General features: G+C 40.5%; 2 protein-coding genes across 2 annotated transcripts; both read left to right on the top strand.

The window, feature by feature from the left end:
* The first annotated feature begins 2561 nt into the window (after window positions 1-2561).
* Window positions 2562-6350, top strand: LOC108938242 (acidic mammalian chitinase-like). The gene is made up of 11 exons (XM_018758688.2): window positions 2562-2624; window positions 2772-2801; window positions 2997-3201; window positions 3330-3386; window positions 3843-4008; window positions 4122-4246; window positions 4681-4804; window positions 4943-5125; window positions 5289-5405; window positions 5680-5806; window positions 6082-6350. The coding sequence occupies exons 1-11, from the start codon at window positions 2600-2602 to the stop codon at window positions 6288-6290; spliced, it is 1368 nt and encodes a 455-aa protein (XP_018614204.1). The 5' UTR covers window positions 2562-2599; the 3' UTR covers window positions 6291-6350.
* Window positions 6351-12356: 6006 nt separating this feature from the next.
* LOC108938244 (acidic mammalian chitinase-like) lies at window positions 12357-18442 on the top strand. The gene is made up of 11 exons (XM_018758689.1): window positions 12357-12409; window positions 12819-12848; window positions 13060-13264; window positions 13386-13442; window positions 15576-15741; window positions 15875-15999; window positions 16794-16917; window positions 17127-17309; window positions 17484-17600; window positions 17801-17927; window positions 18234-18442. Exons 1-11 carry the CDS (start codon window positions 12385-12387, stop codon window positions 18440-18442), a joined length of 1368 nt encoding a protein of 455 aa, XP_018614205.1. The 5' UTR covers window positions 12357-12384.
* The last annotated feature ends 1279 nt before the right edge of the window (window positions 18443-19721 follow it).

Below are 19721 nucleotides of genomic sequence, written 5' to 3'. Positions count from 1 at the left end.
CCTCCATTACCCTGGCTGAAGTTGCTGAGATAGTCAAAAAACTCCTCGGTGGCAAGGCTCCGAGGGTGGATGAGATCCGCCCCGAGTTTCTCAAGTCTCTGGATGTTGTGGGGCTGTCTTGGCTGACAGATAGTTGAACCTCGGATCCAGGAGGAGCAATGCGGTTTTCGCCCTGGCTGTGGAACACTGGACCAGCTCTATACCCTCACTAGGCTGTTGGAGAGCTTGTGGGAGTTTGCCCAATCAGTCCATATGTGTTTTGTGGACCTGGAGAAGGCATTCGACCGTGTCCCTCGTGGCATCCTGTGGGAGGTACTTCGGGATTATGGGGTTCGGGGCTCGCTGCTACGGGCTGTTCGTTCCCTGTATGACCGGAGCAGGAGCTTGGTTCGCATTGCCGGCAGTAAGTCAAACCTGTTCCCGGTGCATGTTGGACTCCGCCAGGGCTGCCCTTTGTCACCGATTCTGTTCATTATCTTCATGGACAGAATTTCTAGGCGCAGCCAGGGAACGGAGGGTGTCTGTTTTGGTGGCCGCAGGATCTCGTCTCTGCTTTTTGCGGACGATGTGGTCCTGTCGGCTTCATCAAATCAAGACTTGCAGCGTGCACTGGGGAGGTTTGCAGCCGAGTGCGAAGCGGCAGGGATGAGAATCAGCACCTCCAAATCCGAGGCCATGGTTCTCAGTCGGAAAAAGGTGGATTGACCCCTCCGGGTTGGGGGGAGCCGCTCCCACAAGCGGCAGAAATGAGTTTCCTCCGCAGAGTGGCTGGGCGCACCCTTAGGGACAGGGTGAAGAACTCAGTCACCCGGGAGGAGCTCGGAGTAGAGCCGCTGCTCCTCCGCATTAAGAGGAGCCAAGTTGAGGTGGCTCGGGCATCTGTTCCGGATGCCTCCTGGACGCCTCCCTGGTGAGGTGTTCCGGGCATGTCCCACTGGGAGGAGGCCTCGGGGCAGACCCAGGACACGTTGGAGAGACTATGTCTCCCGGCTGGCCTGGTAACGCCTTGGGGTTTCCCCAGGGGAACTGGAGGAGGTGTGCGGGGAGAGAGAAGTCTGGAGGACTCTGCTCGGACTGCTGCCCCCGCGCCCCGGCCCCGGATAGCGGAGGAAAATGGATGGATGGATTTTTTTCAATAATGCAGTCAAGAGTTGAAGCAGAGGAAACACCCATAATTTCTTGAACATCTTTTTGCCAGTCCGTCATTTATAATGTTCAGATTCAATTCCTCAGTGTGTGCTTTTGACACTTCTGTTGTCGATATGATTGCCGTAAGACAATCCGCCATTTTCCAGTCAATATAATGAATTTGCAGAAGGGAAAGAAGTGAAATATGAAACTTTTTAGAAGAGGTTCATCTGTTGAACTTTGTGCTTAGCATTTTATTTTACATACTTTGTGATGCAAACACAGTGGACAAGTCCTTCTTTTGATACTTGGGTTACAGTGTTCCCATAAAGGTTTGGGTTTGGCAGTGTATCATTACACTGGCACCACCTGTTACATTAAACTTTTATTGTGTGTTTAAGAGGATAAAGAAAAAAAGACCAAGTTGTAAATAACCAGCTCTGGCTTATTCATTCATAGGGTTTATGGGTTTGTGGTTTTATAACTAAGCAAAAGATAACTCATATTAGCTATGGTTCTTTTCCTGACATTCTACAAGTAACTAAAGCACTCACATCCTGTATTTTGGGACAAAGAAGAGAAAGTATCACTTTACTTACTGTTCTGAGGACATTTTTATTAGCCATAAGATCACTTAAACTAAAGCAGTCAGAAAAGGTTTACTGAACAGACAGGTAATGCATATTTGTAGGATTGGTTTGCTTCCATATACTGTGTTTAACAGTAATTAATTTGCTTAACCCTAAGTATTAATAAATGTGGGATTTTACGGGAATATGTGACTGTGCCACCATTAATTTTAATAATCTGCACTTTGCCTCCTGGTTGTAAGATAAACTATAAACTTATCATTTGAACTTTGATACCAATTGTTATTAAGGAATGATGTACATGCATAGATAATCAAGTACCAGTATAAATACATAAAGTGAACTCAACAGACATGAAGCATTCTCTTGGTGAAATTGCAGGTAAAGATTTCTTATTTCTAGGGGTGCGGTGGCGCAGTGGGTTGGACCACAGTTTTGCTCTCTGGTGGGTCTGGGGTTCGAGTCCCGCTTGGGGTGCCTTGTGACGGACTGGTGTCCTGTCCTGTCCTGGGTTTGTCCCTTCCGGCCTTACGCCCTGTGTTACCGGGTAGGCTCCGTGTGTGTGTTTCCTACCTTTTCCACATATTACCTGCTTTGTGATATAGTGACCCATTTAAATGCATAGTTAAATTGTTGTGCTGTTTGTCTTTTTGTCAATGCATTATTACAAAACTTACATATAAATTTAATTAATGAAACAGCTGTGAAAGCTTTGGAGATGAAATTTAAAAGCACCAGTGTTGATTCAGTGAAATCAGACTTACCATTTAAACGGAGGAATTTTAAGATGTGTTAGAACTGAGTATTCCAGTGCTATTAATCTGGTATAATAACAACTAATGTCTTCGTTTTCAGTTGGCCCTGGGGCTTTAATAAACAGAATGGCAAGATTCACAGTCCTAGCAGGTAAAATAACAAAATAGGGGCTGTGGATTTTTTTATGCACACAGACATATGTATGCATGTATGTGTGCATATGTATGTTTTTTTATATTTGTGTGTTAAGCATGGGTGGAAAATTGATGCAACTGTTTTGCGTTGTGTTGTTTACAGGACTAGGGGTTCTTATTCTGGCCCATATCGGTAAGCATGACAACTGTTAAGCATGTTTAATAATAAAGCTCTATCTGCAATACAACTGCAAAATGAAAACTTTGTTTTCTTATCAGCTTTCTTTATGCAGCGCAAATTAATCAGTTACTTTATATACAATTACTGTAACCTTTTAAAGAACTACCTTAATTTTAAACTCACTCAGAATTAACTTATTTTTCCCAGCTGCATCCACAAAACTGGTTTGCTACTTCACCAACTGGTCCCAGTACAGACCTGGAAATGGAAGATTTGTTCCTGAACACGTTGATCCCTTCCTCTGTACTCATGTTGTTTATGCTCTGGCCACCATAAGCAATACCAACCAGATAAAGCCCATTGAGTGGAATGATGAGACCCTGTATAAGTCTTTAAATGACTTGAAGAAGATGTGAGTGTCCATTAGTTTTAGGAGTGAAAGTTTCTGAAAATTTTAAAAGTGTTTATGCATTTAACGGAATGCTACTGACTGCATATTGATGCATTAACTATTTTGCTTTTTTCCTTTATGTCTTTCAGAAATCCAAACCTTAAAACATTGCTTTCAGTTGGGGGCTGGGTCAATGGAATAAGCCCGTAAGTTTTTGTATGACTTTTCATTGGCTAAGTTCCATCTAAGTTATTTTATTCTGGGTTAATGCAACAAGTATAGTTTTAGGCTATATCTCTGAGAATTACCCATTACATTCAGTATATAGTTAATATATTTTTTGTCATTAAAAGTCCTGCAAGTCTGCGTTATCAAACATGAGTTACACATACACACCCACAAACCGTCTGAAGCCATTCATTCTAAGTGGGGTCACGGTGAGGCAAAGCCTAAGTTGGCAACACAGAGCTAGAGGATGAGGGGACACACCCAGGATGGGACACCAGTCCATCACAAGGCACCCCAAGCAGGAATCAAACCCTAGACCCACCAGAGAGGATGTGCTGGCCAAACCCGCTGCGCCACCGCGCCCCCCTATGCGTTAAACAATGGAAGAGTTATGGTGATATACCTACGATTCTATCTATGGCTGTTCCATCCAGGTTTATAAGCATGGTCTCCACACCAGAGAACCGTCATGCCTTCATCAGGTCAGCCATCAGCTACTTGCAGGCATACAACTTTGATGGGCTTGACCTGAATTGGGAGTTTCCTGGGCAGGGAGGAAGTCCACCTGAAGACAAGCTGAGGTTCACAGCCCTGGTTACTGTGAGTCTTCACTCAACTCCTGTTTGCTGACCTCATTATTTCATCCTGAATGTAGTGCATAATGGACATCTCAAAAACCAAAACTGACCTGTTTTTCCACCTGGTGGTTGTAGGAGCTCAGGGAAGCTTTTGAAAAGGAGAGTACAGAGAACAAAAAAACAAGATTCCTGCTTTCTGCTAAAGCAGCAGCAATACCAAGTACCATTCAATATGCCTATGAGATCCCAAAAATATCCAGGTAATGCACAGGTTTATTGCTAAATCCTCAATATCATCTTGGTCCTTGAAAGAAAAGCAGTAAGGAGATTATATCAGCAACTTCTTGAGAACAAAAAAAAACTTGGTTTCTCAAAAAAAATGCTAAAATTGGGGGAAAAAGCGCTCAACCTAATACAACATTACTATGGTAATTTTATTTCTACTTATTTGTGTTCATAGCTACTTAACTACAAACGTGCATGAAAACATGAAGTATACAAAAACTATAGCTATATAATTTGAAAACACAATACAGTTTTCCTTGAAAGGGATGGCTTTTAAGTAGATTTTTCCAGAGCTTGGGATCTGTGAAAGCATCATAAATGTGATGATGGTCAAATAAGTGTTCAGGATTTTGAGGATAATGTGTCTACAACCCTATGGAAGCCAAGGCACTTCTCTTTGTGCTCACAGTCAGCTGGACTTCATAAGTGTGATGACCTACGACTTCCATGGACACTGGGAGAAAGTCACAGGGCATAACAGCCCTTTGTACCGCAGCTTACTTGATCAGGGAAATCACATCGACTACAATTCTGTGAGGCTAATTAAACATTTGAGTTAACAACCAGCAACACTATAAAATTCACACCTAGTTCAATTTATTTTTACATAATGTCTTCAGCAGTTTGTATACAAACAAGTGAAGTAAAACTCCTCCCACTCTGCATTGCAGGACTCCGCTCTCACCTACTGGATTGAACAGGGAGCTCCTGCTGAAAAGCTGCTGATGGGCCTGGCTACTTACGGTCGTACATTCCGCCTCACCTCCGCCTTTAACGGCCTTGGTGCCCCTTCTGATGGACCAGCTGCTGCGGGGCCCTACACTCGTGATCCTGGCTTTTGGTCTTACTACGAGGTGAGCAACACATAGGCAACACGAGTATGTAGGCTAATTTAACTAAGAACAACAATGTACAATTTAGTTAATCTCAGCCAGTGTGTGAAAAGTTTAGTATCTCCTTTAAAATCTTGTGCTTTCCATCAGTTCACAAAATCTAGAATTAAAGGTATTCTTCTAGGTGTGTTCCTTCATTCCGGCTGCCACAGTCCACTGGATTGAGGAGCAGAAGGTTCCTTATGCTGTCCAGGGTGACTCCTGGGTGGGCTACGACAACAAGGAAAGCTTCACAGCCAAGGTTGGAATGCAATGAGTGATGACCTTTTTGAACTGCATGTGTGCTTTGACCCTCTGCTACAATTTCAGTTATAAAAAATAAATTTAATTTTTTAGTCTTGTACGTTTTCAGAATATTCATAACTGCTATATGCTGTAATACTAGTCTGTCAATAAAGGCTAACTCTGAAACAAAATTGTAATGAAATTGCTTCTGTTTATTGATTAAGGCAATTATAGCTGGTTTTGATCCCTATTGTCCTATTTAGCATTTTGTCCTCTATATTACCTTTTAGGCCCAATGGCTGAGGGAACACAACCTGGGCGGGGCTTTCATCTGGACTTTGGATATGGATGACTTCAGGGGAACATTTTGTGAAGATGGGCAATACCCTCTAGTCAATCATCTCCGTAATTCTCTAGGTAAACTAGCCTACATAACCCCTCGGCACTGTTTTGAACACTGTTTTTCTGCACTACATTCTTCATCTGTTTTAAATATAAGCATTGGTACTTCAGTTATCATAGATTCATTAATAACGCACCTTTATTAAAAGAAATAAAAATTAAGATGACTGCAGTAGCTCCACTACCAGTATTTAAAGGTAGCTGCAAAACATCACCACAAACCTCTAGCTCTCAATACAGTACAATAATTTGGACAAGTTAATGTTAATTTAAATATTATTTTTTTGCAGGATTTGCACCAAAGCCAACCCTTCCTCCTCACCCCACAATCACTACAGACCCTCTGTTAACTTTCTGTGTCGGGAGACCTGATGGGCTATATCCCAACCCTGAAGATAATACCACCTATTTCCAGTGTTTCCGTGGAAATACATACCTTCACAGATGCCAGCCAGGCCTGGTCTACGTTGATGCCTGCAAGTGCTGCAATTATCCCTGAGGGAGCTTAGTAGTTCCTTAGATCACATTACTTAGAGTCAGAAAGACATATTCAGCTTAGCATTCATACATTAACACTGTGCAAACATATATTATGCTATTTTATTAATAAGCATAAGTGCAAGTGTCATAATATAGAGTATATTTTTATTTACTACATCCAGCATTCCAAGAAACATTACATTTCAATCATTCTGAAATACTCAGCTATTTAATGAGTTTCTGTCATTCTGATATACTAAGATATCATGTTCATGTTCACATTTCTATACATTTAAGTAATAATTTACTAATTTACTTTAGTATCAGTGATGATAGCCTTGAAGCAAATCTAAAACACATCAGATTCAGAAGTGAGTCAAGCTCAGAATGGTGAGGATAATGATGATGATGAAGACCAAAAAATAAAATGATGACGATGATTATCAGAACATGATGAGTAGAAATAAGCTCCTTCATGTTCTACTCAGATGTTTGCCTGAGTTAATGCTAAATGAGGTTAAAGACAACAAATAGTGTGACCTATCATGAATAACAGGGTCATTACATTTAGTTTATACTTTTTTCCCAAAGAAACTTTCGTTATTAAGTTGCTTACAATTATTCACCCATTGATGTAGCTAGCTAATCTTGGGTAAATAGATTGCTGAATGGCACAGTACTACTTCAAGACATTCCATGCCGAGCTGGGGATCCAAGATTCCATTTACCAAAATTATAATTACTTGTTAAACACTTTACAAATTGTTACTTTCTAGAATGCCCAGGAGGGGTGGGCAACCACTGGCCCATGGACCCCCAGAAGTTTTTTTCTCCTTCAACCTTCAGTTGGGAGTTTTTGTTCCTTTACCTGGTGGCCAGTAGGTCTACTTATAGCTCTATAATAAGTTCTTCATTATGGTAGCCATTAGTTGACTGTCTTCTTTGTTTGTATCAATTTTTCTTGCTGTATGCCTGTGTTAAAGCACTCCGTGTCACTGCGTGAGAAGAGCGCTCTATTAAAAAATATATTATAATAATAATAATAATAATAATAATAATAACTACAGCCAAAAAAGAGATTTGAACCTATAGCCCTAGGGCCTAAAGGCAGCAGCTCAAACCACTACATTACCAGTTTCCCCAGGTCAAATGCCTGTGTTAAGCAAAGATGCCAATCAACATGGCTCACAATATGCATATCAAAAAAGAAAATATAGCAGATGAAAGTATGACTATGCCCCTTTATACGGACCTATTTCTTCTTGAAAATGGTTTGCATAACAAGAGTCTATAAACAATGAGGTCCTTTCCCGTTATTTTAAATGGAAAAAAAGATGCATTTGTAGAGATACACATACTTTTACAAACATCCTCCAAACAATTGAACAGTCTTCACACAGAGGCTGAAGTTGCTTGTCCCAAGCAGGGTGGCGGCAAGCTGGGGCTTAACGGAGCAATGCGGGGGGAGAAGAGATACACACAAAATGGGATGCCAGTCTGTCACAAGGCACCCCAAGCAGGACTCAAACCCCAGAGTTCCCGGAGAGGAAACTGGCCAAACCCACTGTGCCACTGCACCCCCTTACACAGGCTCAAGAAATTGTAATTAAAACATTACAATGAGTTATTAAAACTAATCAAGAGGAAAATTAACAAAGCCTTAATTTGAGCAGAATTTTTTTTTTTTTTTTTTTACCTAATTACTGTACAGTAAATACACATAAACATATGAAAGACACATAAAGTGAATTTACATTTACATCTATTCTATATATCTATAAGAAGCTAGCAGACATGGGGGGTGTAGTGGCATGGTGGGTTTGGCTTGTGTGTTCTGTGTGCCTTATCTAGAGTTCAAGGCCTGCTTGGGGTGTCTTGTGGTGGTCTAGTGTCCTGTCCAGGGTGTGTCCCTTCAGCCTTTCCCCCTGTGCTGCCAGGTAGGTTGTGGTTTGTCACAACCATGCTTGGGAGAAGTGGTTGTCTACATTGCATTCAGCAGATGCTTTTCTCCAAAGCTACATAAGTCTCAGAGAACAATGCGAAGAATGCATTACGTTAACAGAAGGAAAGATTTCGATGCAGACACGTGATTCTTGAGTACAGTCAATTTGTCACATACATAAGATGTCACTTTACATGAGTAGCTGCATATAGGTTTTTCCATTATTAAACAAATAGTTATTAAAATAGTTATTTCTAAAGTAAAGATGGTGGTGTGGTAGCACGCAGCGGCTGCTTCGGGGTCCTTAAACATGGTGCATGTTGCCTACAGTTCACGGTTATACCCACGTCCACGTCCTGTCCTGTGTATTTATTTATTGTCTTGTGCTATGTTCTGTGTTGCACCCTGTTCTCCGAAGAAACAAAATGACATTTCGTTCCACTGTACACAAGCTGAATAGAGGATTGACAATGAAAACAACTTGAACTTGAACTAAAATTATTATGCATAAAAACTTACACATCTTACAAGCACTTGACACATCAGATGAGAAGTGAGTCCAAAAGAAGTGAGTTTTGAGACCCGTCTTAAATGCTACACTCATCCAACTCTGCACGCTTGGTAGTCCCACGCATTAAAAAGTCCAAAATCAAAAGCACAAAGGTTTGTTTGGTTCTAGTTCAAATATGGTGGAATGACCTACCCCTCTTACTCAAAATTGCTGAATCTCTCACTACATTTAAGCAGGGTCTTAAAACTCACTTCTATTACAATTTTGTGTTTAGGAATTTGTCAGTTGATGGATAAACCTTTATGCAGCTACTCATGTGATGTACACAAGTTGACATGGTGGAATGTGACAAATGAGCTGTGCGTTACAATCATGTGTCTGCCCCCAAGTCTCTCTTTCTATTAATGTAATGCACTCATTGTATTTTTCTGTGAGATGTACGTCACTTTGGAAAAAAGCCTCTGCAAATAATTAAGTGGGTATACCTGTCTTTAGAGGAAACCTGAAAAATTATAGAAATGGCTTATACTTCTAAGAAGCTAAATGATGCTGCCAGTTGGTGATTATTCAAATCTGGAGAGTGTTCATGGAGATGTACCACCTGCAAACAACAACAAAGGAGTTGCATTTCTGGCTTTCGAGAATGCCACATGTAAGGTGATTTTCTCTTCATTTGCTTCCTATAGCTTCCCAGATCAAATTTAAGACCCTGGTTATTGTCTACAAGTGCATTAATAGAACTACTTCTAGCTATTTACAAGACTTGATCAACCGCTACACCCCAACCAGACCGCTTCGCTCATCTACTTCTGCCCGTTTTGGTGATCCCGCGCACGAAAGGTAAAGCACAAAGGTTCTCGGTTCTGGCCCTGTTGTGGTTAAACGACCTCCCCCTCTCACTCAGAAGTACTATAACTCTGTCCACATCTAAGAAGGGTCTGAAAACTCACCTCTTCCAGACTCACTTTGCCCATTATCTCTCAAGTTCCTGTATGGTATAAATGTTCATGCACTATAACTTTATGATCATCCCCAGATAAGTCTTCACACAGCCGCTACTCCTGTACTGTACATAAATGTTTGTGTACCTTTAAAAAAAAAATTTGCAGAAAGGTTATCAGGAATGGCTTTTTCTGAGTTTTACTCACCTACTTGTGCATTGAACATCACTGTACAAAGTGGAGTGAAACAAACTCAGCTTACTTAAGAATCACACGTCTGCAACTATGTCTGTCTTTCTCCTAATGTAATGCACAAACTATTTCTCTGAGATGTGCGCAGCTTTGGAGAAAAGTATCTGCTAAATGAATAAATGTTAATGTAAATGTAAGGTCACTGATATAATGCGTTCTGTGCTGATGTCTAGAAATAGATTTAGTTCAGTTCAATTTTCCATGTAAACTTTAATTATTATTTGTCACAGTTACTGGAAATGATTGGTATATTGCACATCAATCTGTATTTTTTGCGTCACAGGACTCTAAAGCAATGTGTACAGAAGGATGTTGCACAACAATAATTCATTGATTAATTCAGGTTCAGTAACTGCTTGTCCAGTGCAGGGTAGAGATGGTCAGGAGACCAGCTAGGAAGAAAAGGTTGTGAGCCAGGACACAACCTGGAAGATGAAATTTACTTTGAGCAAGTAGTTCATGGGACTTTTGGGAAAATACTATTTATATTTAAGCTTGTATTGCTGTATGCTGTGACTGATAATGCTGTGAATCTCTTAAAACCAAGTTCAAAACTGAGAAGCAGAAAATTTGGTTTTCTGCCTGCACCCTTGACCTATTCAGTTCATTCAGTTTCAAAGATAAAAACAGATCCAGTGGACAGTGTGTTACTCCACTCATAAGATTTCACCAGATCCAAAAGAACATGCAACTTACCTTTGAATTCAGAATACCTCAGCCTGAAGTTGCCTCATGTGGGACAATAAACCCAAAAGGTCCGCCTTAGACATTGGTTTTACACTATTACAGACAAGCAAAATCTTCCCAGTTACTTTGGCATAGATTTTGTTTTGATCACCCTAGTGGAGCATGTACCCATGGTACAAGTCTTGGCACACTAAGATCAGAAAAGCCCAGCTCTATGCTCCAGTTTTCACCCTTAAGCTTCAGTCAAGCCATTAGTGGTTTGAGCTGTGTGGCTGATCATACTTAAAGGTTTGATCATCCCAGGAAAAGTGTATCTGATTACTAATCTCTAGCCATTGTGTAGATTTACACTGCTTGTTCTGCTACTGTGTGAGACCCTTTACTCTTCATGACTCAGCCTTGGAAAAAATTACCAAAAGTTCAGTAATTTTTTCTTTATCAGCAACAAAATAATGTAGGTCAGACATGATTTTGCATTTCTGTCCACTCAATTATAACTGTATTTTCTACATACATGAAGCCAAACTTGTGGTCTTCCATGACCTCCAAATTACTGATGCTAACCTTTAGCTAACACTGGAAAGGATGACTGATACCTGCAAAAGAGGATGTGTAAAGTCAAAAGCTGAAATTGTTGTTACAGAGTCGATGTTGATTTTTAGCAACCACATAGGCAGTGAGAAGCTAGAATGTTCTGAAATGCTGTAGTACAGTAAAAAACAGTACTGCAGAAAAGTGTTAGTGGCACTCCATCTGCCCAGTATGTGTTTCTGACACTGATTTCCCCACAGATTTTTGCTCTTTCTCTGGTAAAAAAATATTATGTTTTTGAAGAACTCTCATAGGCAAAGCTATGAATGATCACTGACGGCCCTTCAATTTCATGTTATTTTCTATATAAACCAAACACAAAAGACATTGATCCAGAAAGTGATCAGGAAAAAAAATTTCAAAACCATGGCGTCACAAATGGTTGTAAATAGCTTGCTGTGGTTTCTTCATTTTTATAGTTTATGTTTTTATAGCCTGTTACTGAGTAGTAGATGGTATTATGCAATCTATAATATAAATATTACGGGTGGCATAATATTTACCAGCTAAGGCGGACCCACTTTCAATTCCAGTAATAAAATAAAATCCATTTACTGCCTGTTCTTTTAAAGTCTTAGATCCACTGTGTGGCATGTGCATAATTCCGAAGACCAGCTGTCGAGAATCAAAGACAATTAAAACAAATAAAACTTTGTTGGGCCTTGAGGAGATTCTCCCATGTAGTAAACATAAGAAAACTGGAACACTGGAGGACAAAATATTGCACAGGTGGTGCAATGATATGACTTTTTCAGCTTTAGACAATGTTTAATATTGCCTCCTACTTCCCAAATAAACTATGACCTTTGATACCAATTGTTATTAGGGAAGTGCGTAGGCATTATTATATGGGTATAAATACATGTGCACTAGACTACATGATGCATATTCCGACCGGATACATTTTCAGGTAAATACATCATTTTTGAACACTTGTTAGCTTTGTTATGCTGTGATTCATTTAAATGAGCATACTAATCTATTTTTAATTTCTCTGAAAAAATCTGACACATATTCTAGTTATGGAGACTCTTGTAGATATAGTGTTATTGTAGATATATATGCTTTGAATAGTTACAGATGAATGATTACAAAACTTGAGTAGCATATGGCAATTGTATTTAAATAACTGTAATACATTTTTTTTTCTTCCCATTTTTTAGGTATTCCTGTGGTTTAAATAAACAGAATGGTCAGATTAATTGTCCAAGCAGGTAAACCCACTGAGTCCAGTATTGTGTGATTTCAATATGTAGAACATTTTATTTATTTAAATTAATAATTAATTAGTTAAATTAATTTCTATATTAATATAATTATATTAGGGGTGCGGTGGCGCAGTGGGTTGGACCGCGGTCCTGCTCTCCGGTGGGTCTGGGGTTCAAGTCCCGCTTGGGGTGCCTTGCGGCGGACTGGCGTCCCGTCCTGGGTGTGTCCCCTTCCCCCTCCGGCCTTACGCCTTGTGTTGCCGGGTAGGCTCCGGTTCCCCGTGACCCCGTATGGGACGAGCGGTTCTGAAAATGTGTGTGTGTGTGTATAATTATATTAATTAAATATTATTAATTACTTTTATTACATTGTTTCTGCTTTTCTGAAGCTTATGTTATTTCTGTTTATTTGTAGGGCTAGGGGTTCTTTTTCTGGTCCAAACTGGTAAGATACTGAACATGTTCTAAAAAGCTTCAAATAAAATTAATGTTCTCCTTCTTGAAGTGCTCATAGGTACAATTAGATGCAGTTCCTTGCATTAGGCAAGGAGATATTGATAAGGAATAAACAAATGAACTTTATACATAACTTCTTAAAATAAAATTAAAAAATAGATATTTTTACTCCTTCAAAAATAACATGATATTTTCCTCAGCTGCATCCATGAAACTGGTTTGCTACTTCACGAACTGGTCCCAGTACAGACCTACAAATGGGAGATTCGTTCCTGACCATGTTGACCCCTTCCTCTGTACTCATGTCATCTATGCTCTGGCCACTATAAGCAATACCAACCAGATCAAACCCATTGAGTGGAATGATGAGACCCTGTTCAGGACTTTGAATGACTTGAAGAATATGTGAGTGCCCATTAGTTTTAAGAGAGGAAAGAGCAGTGTTGAAATATAATCAAATAGAATAACTATTCATGTATTTGCCTGAAAACTGATGTTTTGTTTCTCCTTCCTACACCTATCTCAGAAATCCTGACCTGAAAACATTGCTTTCAGTTGGAGGCTGGGTCAATGGAATGAGCCCGTAAGTTAAACTGTGACTCTAAGTTAAAAAAAGTCTATTTCAATAGTTCAAAACATGTTTCAGTTTAGGTAATTTTCTTGTTAAGTGTGATTATTTGGAAGCAATACAATTATATACAGGAAATAATGTGATCATTTCGACAACTAATTGGTTTCCAGAATGCATTACTCTATTCTTCAGGGGTGTTTTCAAAATGATAAAAACTCAATAAAACACAAGTATGAACTGATGAGATAACATCTCCAGTTGGGTTATTAAATTTAGTCTTTCTTTCTCAAAGACATTAAGGAAATGTTAACTCCCCTTTTAGCGCCAAGCTGAAAAGCTAAAAGACTCTTGTAGCAGTTGACCAAGGTCTGACATGGTACATGGACAACTTTACTACAGCAACAGTTGCAAGTTTTCCTGTACCAACAGTTCTTTTTAAATCCACAACATCTTGAACAGATTGTGGTCAAGATTTTCACTCATCTGTTCTATAGCTTGAATTTTGTTTCAGACATTCTGATTTTGACTTGCCGGTAATTTGGGATCATTGTCTTGCACTTTGGCCCAAATGAACTTCAGCTTTAGCTCATGGAGCTGACATTACTTACTTACGCCTTCCACTCCTCCTGGGGCATAGGCCACCAACAAGGGCAGTGAAGTTTCCTTGTTGGCATTTCTGTAGCTGGCAACGTTTTTACAGTGTGGGGTAGCTAGCCCCACGCCCAACCCTTCTCCTTTCTAAGCCGGCCTCAGGAACATCCGTGGTGGAGTTGGACCTGACATTATCTTTTCGATTTTCCTGATTCAGAAAGGAATTCAAGGTTCCTTCAATGTTACATAGATATAGGATACCCAGGTCTTGTGGCAACAAAATATACTCAGACCACCACATCGCCATCACCATGTTTGACTGCTGGTAAAGGTTTTTACTCTGAAATGCCATGTGTCATCAGAAGTAATACGGCCATATCATCCAAGAAGTTGTACTTTTTATTCATCAATCACGTTCTTTTATTGAGCTGTGGTTTTTGCCTTCCTACTGTCCCTTGTATCACATTTCTGTAGAGTGTTTCTTATTTAAAGGGGGTGTGGTGGTGCAGTGGGTTGGACCACAGTCCTGCTCTCCAGTGGGTCTGGGGTTTGAGTCCTGCTTGGGGTGCCTTGTGATGGACTGGTGTCCTGTCCTGGGTGTGTCCCCTCCCCCTCTGGCCTTACGCCCTGTGTTGCCAGGTAGGCTCTGGTTCCCCGTGACCCTGTATGGGACAAGCGGTTCTGAAAGTGTGTGTGTGTGTGTGTGTGTGTGTGTGTGTGTGTGGTTTTCTTATTTTGGATTCAGAAACACTGACCTGAGCTGAAGAAAGAGAAATACAATTTCCTTGATGTTGGTCTGAGGTTTTTTTAGACCTCATTAATGATTTTATTCCTTGCCTTCACTTTCTTCATTTAATGAGTATGGCTCTGACTGTGGCTTTATAAGTCTAACCAGATTGATAGGCTTCAGTAACTTCTACAAGAGGTTTATAAAAATTGCCTCTGTGAATCTCTGTTTTGCCATTCTGACTTTTTCTGATAAGGTTTTGAGAAGGTAGAAATAGTTTCACCCAAATGAGGCCTAAATATATTCAAACAGCTGACTCTAATTACCTCCTTAATTTGGAACATTAAAGTTAGTGGGCAATGACATTATCACAAATATGACTGCACATTTCATTATCTGCCACTCCAAGTAAATCACATTAAAACAATACTGGTGTAATTTTTTTTCTCTCTATTAGGTTCCATTCATATAGTACTAGAACTGACAAAAAGTTCAAATTTAGTGTCAAAAAGCTGCAAAGACAGAAGAAAAATTGAAAAGAGGAAAATATTTTTGTACTGCACTGAAAGTTATGTTTGTAATATCTACAGTAACTTCATTTCAGTTTATTTGATTAGCCATTTATTGTTTTACATATGAAACCTCAACTACTTTCTTTCCATATTACCATCCATACCTGAGTGGAATGTTTACTAAATTCAGTGAATACACTGATTGGTATAAAATAAATTCATAACAAAGATTGCAATACTAGAAGCTTTCAGTGCCAGATATAAGGGTCCAAAACCAGAGATATAACAATGATTTTAATTGATTGTTCCATTCAGGTTCATAAACATGGTCTCTACACCAGAGAACCGTCGTGCCTTCATCCAGTCATCTGTCAACTACTTGCGAGTACACAACTTTGATGGGCTGGACCTGGACTGGGAGTTTCCTGGGCAGGGACAAAGTCCCCCTGAGGACAAGCTGAGGTTCACAGCTCTAGTTACTGTGAGTCTTCACTCAGTTCTTGTTTTGAGAACTCATTGTCTCCTATAAGTTATGACTGATATTTAACTTCTCAAAAACCAAAGCTGACTAACCTGGACACTTCTGTCTCTGTTTTTCTACCTGATGATTGCAGGAGCTCAGGCAAGCCTTTGAGAATGAAGGCACAGAGAACAAAAAACCCAGACTCCTGCTTTCTGCTAAAGTTGCAGCTATAAGATCAACAGTTCAGTATGCCTATGAGATCCCCAGCATATCAAGGTAATTTAGCTTTTATGACTCACCATCATATTGGCACAGCAAGTACTACAGACATATAAGACTTACAACAGTCTTGTTCCTGCTGCAGTACCACTAAGGAAAATACTTACCCTGAGTTACTCCAGCAAATATACATACACATTGACTGAAGCCACTTTTCCCAGCAAGCCAGAGCCTAACCCAGCGGTGTAGGGCATAAGGCTGGAGGGGACACACCCAGGGTGGGATGCCAGTCTGTCATACGGCACCCCAAGCAGGACCTAAACCCCAGACCCGCCAGAGAGCAGGACCCCGCTCCTCCAGCAAATATAAAGTCAGCTAAATGAATTAAGTGGACACAGTATTGTAAGATGTTATTTATAATGAGTGGTAAGAATGTATGTATGCAACCTATGCAAGGAAAAGTCTAACTGTGGAACTATGTCCCAGAAAAAAAATATTTCTTCATTAATGTTAATTGTTATGTTGATTAATATGGTAATTCCTCCTGCCTTGTAAGCTAGAGAGTGTGAAGGTCAACAGTGGCAGTGTGGAGATACTTTTGGAAATTACTTCAATTTATTGAAAAATCTACTCTACTAAAGTAATAAAAAGACTGCCCCCAGGGAAGTGTTATGACATATCTTCATGTATGATAATGTTTAAGCAAACATCCGAGTTTGAGTGGCAATTGAACTGGTTTCAACACAAAAGAACTGCAGCTGTGATGGTGTATTTTAGTCCTAACTCTAAGTATTTTTTTAGGGTTATAGGTTTTTAAATGTAAACTAATGCATACCACCCTGTTCACACAGACAGTTGGACTTCATAAATGTGATGACCTACGACTTCCATGGACACTGGGAGAAAGTTACAGGACACAACAGCCCTCTCTACCGAAGCTCTTTCGATCAAGGAAATCACATTGATTTTAACATTGTAAGAAAATAAAACCTAATAAAACTATATAAACCACAGTGGCTGTCATCTAAAAAATAAAATGAATTTATTTCATTGTTAAATATTACCTATATTACTATATTTAGCTTACTATAAAGCTCAGTTTAGTTATTTTATATAGTGCTTTCACCAGTTTGTGTGTAACGATGTAGTGAGTGAATTAACACTCCTCCTGCTCTGTATTGCAGAACTCCACTCTGACCTACTGGATTGAGCAAGGAGCTCCTGCTGAGAAACTGCTCATGGGATTGACAACTTATGGTCGTACATTCCACCTGAGCTCTTCTCTGAATGGGCTTAGTGCTCCTTCTAACGGGCCAGCTGCTGCAGGGCCCTACACCAGAGAACCTGGTTTCTGGTCTTACTATGAGGTGAGCACGTAACAATTCATTCTGTGAGCAGCTGTAGCTGTATTCAGCTGTGGCTTAAGAACTGGAGTTTACAGTTTATACTGTAGTCTGTTTTGTCTAGGCCATTGAGTTGAAAGTTTATCATTTTCTTTCATGACTTATGTTGTGGATCTAGAATTTAAAGTGTTCTTGTAGGTGTGTTCTTTGGCTCCACCTGCCACAGTCCACTGGATTGAGGAGCAGAAGGTCCCTTATGGTGTCCAAGGTGACTTCTGGATGGGCTATGACAACAAGGAAAGCTTCACAGCCAAGGTACAAATTAAAACTAATCTGCTAGTAAAACTGCCCCTAAAATTAAGGAGAAAAAAACTAGCTCTGGGTGCAGTAAGATATTGCATTATAAGGCATATACTTTAACAATGTCTGTTAATGGCCCAACTTGTTTTGAGGAAAAAACTAATTCATTTCTGTTGACTTGTTCAATATTTTTTTCCCTGTGCTTTGCCTTCCAGGTCCAGTGGCTAAGAGAGCACAACCTTGGTGGGGCCTGGGTATGGACTCTGGACATGGATGACTTCAGGGGAACATTTTGCGGAGATGGGCAATACCCTCTAGTCAATCATCTTCGTAGTTCTCTAGGTAAACTAGGACACAATCCCAATGTGAAAATATTTTTGAACATAGTACTTTGAAACAGATTCTTCACATTTTCCATCCCCCTAAAGCATAAAAACAATCGATTTTCAATTATGTAAATTAAAAGTTAAAGTTATTTGCATTCCTCATGGTCCTTTCCTCTGTAGATAAACTGAAATTCAGTTATACAATAGCTCCTCTTCTGATTTTCATATTTTTAGATTCAAAATGCAGTATCATATTGCTATTACTCAGAATATTTATGCAGACAATGACTCAGGAAACAGCTGACTGAAATCATTTTTGCAGGTTTTGGACCAAAGCCCACCACTACCCCTCACCCCACCACCACAAGAGATCCTCTATCTTCTTTCTGTGTTGGGAGACCTGATGGGCTATATCCCAACCCTGCCGATAGGAACACTTATTTCCACTGCTTCAATGGGCACACCTTCATTCAAAGATGCCAGCCCAATCTGGTCTATGATGATGACTGCAAGTGTTGTAATTATCCATGAATCTCCTCAGATCATTCATTTCAGGGTCAGGAATGTATTCATGGTTTCAATAAATGAGTACTAACTTTAATGAAAAAAAAATTATTAGTCTTGTTTTGTGCGTGTTTGTGTGTGTATAGTGTCTTTTACTTTACAGTACAAGGTAATGGCAAGAACTGTAATGTACAGTAAATGTCATTTACTCTTTTTTTAATACAGTGCTGAAATGCGCATTTTGAAATTGTCACTGATTATACACATAGTTTCTTTTCATATAAAAATATGATTAAATAAGAAAAATTTGTGTACCACTTACTTCTCTTTATTTGAAAAAAAATTACTGGCACTATTGGTGAGAGTTTATGCCACTAGTCTTCTGAACCACTTGTCCCATACGGGGTCGCGGGGAACCGGGGCCTACCCAGTAACACAGGGCGTAAGGCCAGAGGGGGAGGGGACACACCCAGGACGGGACGCCAGTCCATCGCAAGGCACCCCAAGTGGGACTCGAACCCCAGACCCACCGGAGAGCAGGACCCCGTCCAACCCACTGTGCCACCGCACCCCCCTATGCCACTAGTACAGGCACCTAAATATAATTGTCTAAATATAAGTGTCAATGCACTTAAAAACTCCATGGAGAGTAAAAAAAAATTACCCAGGAGCTCAGTTCAGGAGTTATACATTTTTGACCATGGGTATAAATATGGTGCATTGTGATTTGGGCGGTGGTCGGGGCCGAGTGCCTGGCCGACCCAAACCTCGGGCGCCAACTCTGGTTTTTGGGACTTGGAGTGTCACCTCACTGGCGGGGAAGGAGCCTGAGCTGGTGCGGGAGGTTGAGAGATACCGTCTAGATATAGTCGGGCTCACTTCCACTCACGGCTTGGGTTCTGGAACCACTCTTCTCGACCAAGGGTGGACTCTCCACTATTCTGGCGTTGCCCAGGGTGAGAGGTGGCGGGCGGCTGTGGGCTTATTAATAGCCCCCCAGTTCAGCCTCCATGTGTTGGAGTCTACCCCGGTGAATGAGAGTGTCATCTCCCTGCGCCTTCGGGTCAGGGAACGGTCTCTCACTGTTGGTTGTGCTTATGCGCCTAGCAGCAGTGTAGAGTACCGGCCTTCTTGGAGTCCCTGGAGGGCGTGCTGGAAAGCGCTCCCACTGGGGACTCTGTCGTTCTACTGGGGGACTTTAACGCCCACGTGGGTAGCGACAGTGACACCTGGAGGGGCATGATTGGGAGGAACGGCCTCCCTGATCTGAACCCGAGCGGTGAGTTGTTATTGGATTTCTGTGCTA

The sequence above is a fragment of the Scleropages formosus genome, chromosome 2 (assembly GCF_900964775.1).
Source record: "Scleropages formosus chromosome 2, fSclFor1.1, whole genome shotgun sequence".
Classification (NCBI taxonomy): Eukaryota; Metazoa; Chordata; class Actinopteri; order Osteoglossiformes; family Osteoglossidae; genus Scleropages; species Scleropages formosus.
This window is presented reverse-complemented; position numbering and strand designations above follow the sequence as displayed.

What these genes read in the sequence shown, in the direction of transcription:
- LOC108938242 (XM_018758688.2), top strand. Translation starts at nt 2,600, where the DNA reads ATGGCAAGATTCACAGTCCTAGCAG. An exon ending in AAGATTCACAGTCCTAGCAG is followed by an intron (nt 2,625 to 2,771) that starts GTAAAATAACAA and finishes TGTTGTTTACAG; the next exon opens with GACTAGGGGTTCTTATTCTG. An exon ending in TGGGTCAATGGAATAAGCCC is followed by an intron (nt 3,387 to 3,842) that starts GTAAGTTTTTGT and finishes TGTTCCATCCAG; the next exon opens with GTTTATAAGCATGGTCTCCA.
- LOC108938244 (XM_018758689.1), top strand. Translation starts at nt 12,385, where the DNA reads ATGGTCAGATTAATTGTCCAAGCAG. An exon ending in TCTTTTTCTGGTCCAAACTG is followed by an intron (nt 12,849 to 13,059) that starts GTAAGATACTGA and finishes TATTTTCCTCAG; the next exon opens with CTGCATCCATGAAACTGGTT. An exon ending in ATCACATTGATTTTAACATT is followed by an intron (nt 16,918 to 17,126) that starts GTAAGAAAATAA and finishes TCTGTATTGCAG; the next exon opens with AACTCCACTCTGACCTACTG.